Source organism: Salvia miltiorrhiza, chromosome 1, assembly GCF_028751815.1.
Source record: "Salvia miltiorrhiza cultivar Shanhuang (shh) chromosome 1, IMPLAD_Smil_shh, whole genome shotgun sequence".
In the NCBI taxonomy this organism is placed as follows: domain Eukaryota; kingdom Viridiplantae; phylum Streptophyta; class Magnoliopsida; order Lamiales; family Lamiaceae; genus Salvia; species Salvia miltiorrhiza.
The window spans coordinates 58,604,926-58,610,531 of record NC_080387.1 but is presented as its reverse complement, the minus strand read 5'-3'; the positions used below and the strand labels follow the sequence as shown (position 1 = coordinate 58,610,531).

Here is a 5,606-nt window from a genome sequence, read left to right as displayed (position 1 = left end):
ATATTTATTATTTTATTAAATTAGGGGCTATAATAGGGCTATAATCAGCAATTTGAGGGCTGTGTTTAGAATTGCCCCTCACAATAATCACTCACTATGATTTATGAACACACAAAATTTGACAGAAAATTTGACCTTCATTTCAAAATCCCAAATGCATTTTTTTAATATTTATTAATTAAAACATGTCAGTAATCAAGAAAATACTAAAGTAGGCTTGTACAACATAAACTTCTATAATTCCATAGTACTTAGACAAAAAGAAATAAACTCAATATCATCATATCAATTCCATAGACTTCAGACAAAAAGAAATAAACTCAATATCAACAACATATCAATAATTATCAGTTGTTGCTTCAAAGTAACAAGATTGGCTCCACGTCTATAAACAGGATTCAACATATCAATTATCAGTTGTTGCTGCAAAGTAACAAGATTGGCTCCACATCTATAAACAAGATTCAAGTTGATGATGCTCAAATTCAAATTCATGCAAACAACAAACATTTCTTTTTTTCCTTTTTCTTTTCTGTTTCTTCTGCTAAATTAAGGAACAATTCAAACATTTTTCACTGTGGTCAGATAGATTCACACATCCTTTGTTATGTCAAAAGACTAGCAAACTCACACCTGATTCGTCATTCGCACGCAATCTTGGTGTCGAAGCTGCTGAGGCAGATGGCGAACGCCTGAAAAGCAGAGACCGGATACTGGTAGTCCATGGTGAATATGTCCTTTCCAACCTTCCCGAATTGGAGGATAACATTCTCCTGCTGCTGCTCTTGCCCACCAACTACATTCTCGAGGGATGCAACTAGCTGGAAGTTCTTCACCGAGGCAACTGTGACACGCCCATTGAAGTTGAGGCACCAGCATTGGAGTTGGTCATGCCATCTAGGAGTCTTGTTTTTAAGTACTAGCATTTCGTCTTTGGGTGTTGAGAGGGGTCCGGATTGGAAGCTATCCGAGCGCGTCGATTTTGACCTAAAAAAGGGGAGAGAGGGAAACGAATCGAAGTTTCCTGGTACGAATGCCGTTTGCGTTGGAGCAACACCTCCTGGTTCGATTGCAGAGATGGGGATAGCATCCATGACACATTGCATCCGCCTTGGTCCCCTATATGATGAAGCTTATGTAAATTAGCAATGAGTGAACATTATATTTCAATTATAGGCATGTTTTGTGTCTGCACGATAACAACACAAACACTAACCACAAAATAAAATTATCTTAAATAATAGTAATATATATTAATACATGATGAGTCACGGTATTATACAACAAGATAATCATAAAAGCCTCCAATAAATGTAAAACACACATAATTTTCATACAGGTTAGAGAGGAAATCACTATTGTTCCGACACGATAACTACACAAAATGATACCTTGGTGTCCTAATCATGTCGACACGATAATGGCAGACTCAATAAGACTAACACTAATCCATTATATTATATTGAGTCAAGAATTGCCACCTGATTATAGTGATACTACTTTGAGATTCAAAAAAAGTACACCATTCTTGGAAGCATTATCCATAACAGGTTACGATCAATCCAACATACTATTACTTTAATATGAAAATTCTGACTGGGGGATTAGTTCCTCACCTCGAACCCAAGACATTCAACTCGTAGGAAATATGGGCCACCGGAAAGTTGCCAGCAGGTACCCTAGGAGAGATTTGTCTCATTCCTACTAACCTCGTTGAACGAGATTTAGTAACTTTAGCTCCAGCATTTGGGGGCTGAGCATCAAAGATTGTGAACTTGGTTCCCAAAAAATTAGACCTGCCATGACCGGAATGAGAGAAAGCTTAATCTTTTAAAGGTTTGGAAGCAAAAGACCCTCGTCTTAAAGATTTACCTCAACTTCCCAATGTAGTTGCTGCTGGTCTTAGATACATCTCCAGCATTCAGAGATATTATGTAATCAGTGTATGTTGGTCGTCGACATCTTCGAGCGGCAAGAAGAAACTTCCCATTATCATTAGAAGCTGTTGCAAGATGAAGATATGAATAGTTGATAAGACTTAAAAAACAAAAACCGACTCAGTAAATATAGATTTTTTGGAACATCGGAATAAGAATTATGAAAAAAAATAAAATTGTTACTAATTATTTTATGGGAATAAACCATAGATTGATATAGGTATCATTGTCCAATGAACAAGGGTGGATAGGAACAAGGAGGAGGGAAATCAATTTAAGCAGGTTACCTTGACTATAATTAAGGTATAGGTGGTATGTTTGAGAGCTTCGATTCCGCTTGATGAAACACTGAACTAGTGTGTTTCTTGGACCAGGCTGTGGAAAAAGAACAGCAAATAAATTATTTCAGCACTCGCTAAGAGAGGAGTACAAAGTTAACAAGGATCCAGGTTACCAAAACTGGTAAGTAATAAGTCAAACAGAGACAGTCAATTTCAATTAGCATCAACTATAAGACTTTCTCAGAAAGCCTACGCTGCCTATACATACTAAAAATTTCAAATCTATGTAAATTCTCATTACAGAAGATCAGCTGGATTAGTTATCTTTCGATTTCAACATTAGAAACCACTCAGCTAAGTCTGGATTTCTCTTAGTTTGTGATTATTCAAAATAATAATATTACATGTTATCTCCATCAGAAAGGGCTAAATATAGGCCCGCCAAGGCCATTGAACATCTTTGATCAATAAAACATTTGGAAAAAAATAGGCTTAGATATATCATATTCGAGTAACACTTTATTCTTTAAATTACCGGGGCACTTTTCATCCATACAAATTTTAAAAGTGAAATATGACAATGCATAGTAGCAGCCATATTAGAACCATTTCACATCAAACAAGAGGCCGACATGGTTTTTGAATGAGGACCGAACACCAATCCTAAATCCCAACAAGTTGTACCAAGCCACAAGACCTTCCTTCCTCATTCTGAATGTATTTCACTTCTCAAAAATTTAAAATAATTAGCAAGTGCATCTCTAGAGAGTATGTAATGATTCAAGATTGACTTCTTATCCCAACGATAAGAAAAAACTATCACATGATCACAAAATTCACATGGCAGCTACATTGCACCTGGCCTAATTGAGAAGGCTCTGATCAATATTATGAACTCAATGATTGAGGGGAACTAAAGGGGGAGCTCTAAATGTTGAGGCAGTCTCTAAACATCACATAAATGAGAATGAAAGACGAACAAAACATCTAAGCACACCACATTAAAAAGGACATGAAGCATCCACAACACGAACCTGCTTCACAGAAATGGGAAAGGTAACCTTTCCAGAAACTTCTAAATTTTTAACAATTTCCTTCATGATTTCCCTCCAGCTCCTACAAACACCAGCACAAGCAACAACATTCTGCCTCGAGGGCCAATCACAATCAGATTCCTCAATGCGCATAAGCACGTCCCTCAAGAGCTCTGGCGGCATATTCGCCCAGCAGCTCTGCCTCAGAGCATCCACAGCAGTCGCCATAGACTCCTCGACTACCCGGTGAGACCTGGACCTCCCAAACCTCCCTTCAAACCCCTTCCTAGATATGCTCCCAAATTCACCCTTCATATCCTGAAGTATACTCTTTAATGACATAATTAACAAAAATGATATAACAACTCCGAAAACTGATTCTCTCTCCACCTAGAGCAATCAGTTGATATCAAATCTCATAACCCTCTAAACCTAACGCCCAAAACTCTCACCTTTTGATGAAAAATATCATCAAAACCCACTAAAATTACTCCAGAAATGTTATAATTAACAAAGCCGTCTGGCCCCATAAAACATGCTAAAAAAGTATTTCTACTAAAACCCCGACAAAAGCAATCTTTATAACAAATCAAAAATATTCCAACAACGGCAACTAACAAGAAAATCCTGCACACAATTCCAAACCTAGAGCTTCAAATCGAGACAAAATTAGGTTCGGCATAAGATAAAAATCCAAAATTTACACATTAAAGTAAATGCAAAACAAGCCCAAATCACAAAAATATCAGCATTTAGGCGCAGAATCCTCCAACGAGCAAGAGCCACACAGATCTGTACAAAAACTATTCCTTCAAAAGCTCGATCTTTTTGTACATGGCTGATTTCACAGAAATAATTACACAGAAGGGGGTTTCGCGCAAGAAAGAAACGGTTACAGGAGACCCATTTGAGGCTTAATTAGAGCTTGATGAACAGTTTACATGATAGAGTGAGAAGAAAACTGGAGTGAAAGTGAAGATTGAAGAGATTAGGGTTGGTGAGTGTGTGCGCGTGTGTGTTTTTGTGAATGTTGTGAACCCCCTTTTTGCTGCTTTATGATTATGAATTACTGACTTGGGTTTTTCCGCGAGACTGATGATGTTAATGTCGTTTTGCATAATAATTACTCGCTACATCAAAAAGGGTAGTGACTCGGTTTTTTTTACTTGGGGGGAGTTGGGGAGGGGGAGCATTGGGGTTTGAACTCGGAACCTCACTGTTCACAAATAAGAGTTCGCACCAAGGGACTAAAGTAAAGTGTAGTGATATTTAAAAAATACGAGTCCCCGATAAAAATAATCTTAGGTAGATTCTCAAAAAAAAAGTAGTTTTAAAGGATACAAATTTTAATAAAAATAATTAAGTATATTATTAATGAAAAAAATCACCATAAAAATAATACTAATAATAATAATTAATTATATTGTGAGTGAAAAAAAATGTTCCATCGTATGGTAGAATAAGTAAATTAGTTAATATGTGAAGAGTAATCTATTATGGGGTAATGTACATAAATAGCACTATTTTTGTGAACACCCAAAATTAATAAGTAATTATTATATAAAGTAAAGAAAGAAATCTATCAAAATTAATTTATTATATAATTAATAAATAATTTGTAAAAATAATTTCTATGAATATTAAATGAGAATGTGATTGAAAATATAAATGCATATGTACTAAAATAGAAACATCATATTTATTATGGACTAATTAAAAATTAAAATGACAAATGAACCACATTTTTCATAATTAGAGAAAGTAATGTATTCCCTCCGTCCCACGAATCTTGACACGTTTGGTTTCGGCACGGGAATTAAGGAATTGTAGATATAATTTGAATTTAAATTGAAAATCTTTCTTTTTTTACCAAATAATAATACTCTCTTCATCTCATTGATAATGACTCATTATTATTTGGCACGATAATTAAAAATAATAATAATGATTAAAGTATAAAAGTGATGTACTCCCTCCGTCCCAAACGAAATGTCATGTTTTCCTTTTTGGGCTGTCCCAAACGAAATGTCTTGTTTCCTTTTTTGGCAATACACTCTCTCTCTATACTTAATATTTAAATAATTTCCACCAACCCACTTTATACACATTTCTTAATCTCCGTGCCGAAAAGAAGTAGGCCATTTCGTTTGGGACGGAGGGAGTACTAAAAAGTGGTAGAGCTTATAATTTTTTATGGGAGAATGTGGCTTTCTTTTTTATAATAGGTCATTATCAATGGGACAGAACAGATTCATAAGAAAAGAATGAGTCATTATTAATGAGACAGATGAAATAATAATTTTATCAATTTTCAAGCAACGTTGACTCATTAAAAAAAATTAGGAATAATAAAA

General features: G+C 35.3%; 1 protein-coding gene across 1 annotated transcript; it reads right to left on the bottom strand.

The window, feature by feature from the left end:
* Nucleotides 1–384: 384 nt before the first annotated feature.
* On the bottom strand, nt 385–4,356 carry LOC130998781 (tubby-like F-box protein 3). Its single transcript, XM_057924191.1, has 5 exons — nt 3,253–4,356; nt 2,225–2,312; nt 1,873–2,002; nt 1,617–1,796; nt 385–1,119 (listed from the first exon to the last, which is right to left on the bottom strand). The coding sequence occupies exons 1-5, from the start codon at nt 3,592–3,594 to the stop codon at nt 642–644; spliced, it is 1,218 nt and encodes a 405-aa protein (XP_057780174.1). The 5' UTR covers nt 3,595–4,356; the 3' UTR covers nt 385–641.
* Nucleotides 4,357–5,606: the final 1,250 nt, after the last annotated feature.

Coding starts and splice junctions, on each gene's coding strand:
- LOC130998781 (XM_057924191.1), bottom strand. CDS start 3,594: ATGTCATTAAAGAGTATACTTCAGGATATGAAGGGTGAATTTGGGAGC. Junction 2,313..3,252: donor TTCCCATTTCTGTGAAGCAG/GTTCGTGTTGTG, acceptor CTTTTTCCACAG/CCTGGTCCAAGAAACACACT. Junction 1,797..1,872: donor AACTACATTGGGAAGTTGAG/GTAAATCTTTAA, acceptor CGGTCATGGCAG/GTCTAATTTTTTGGGAACCA.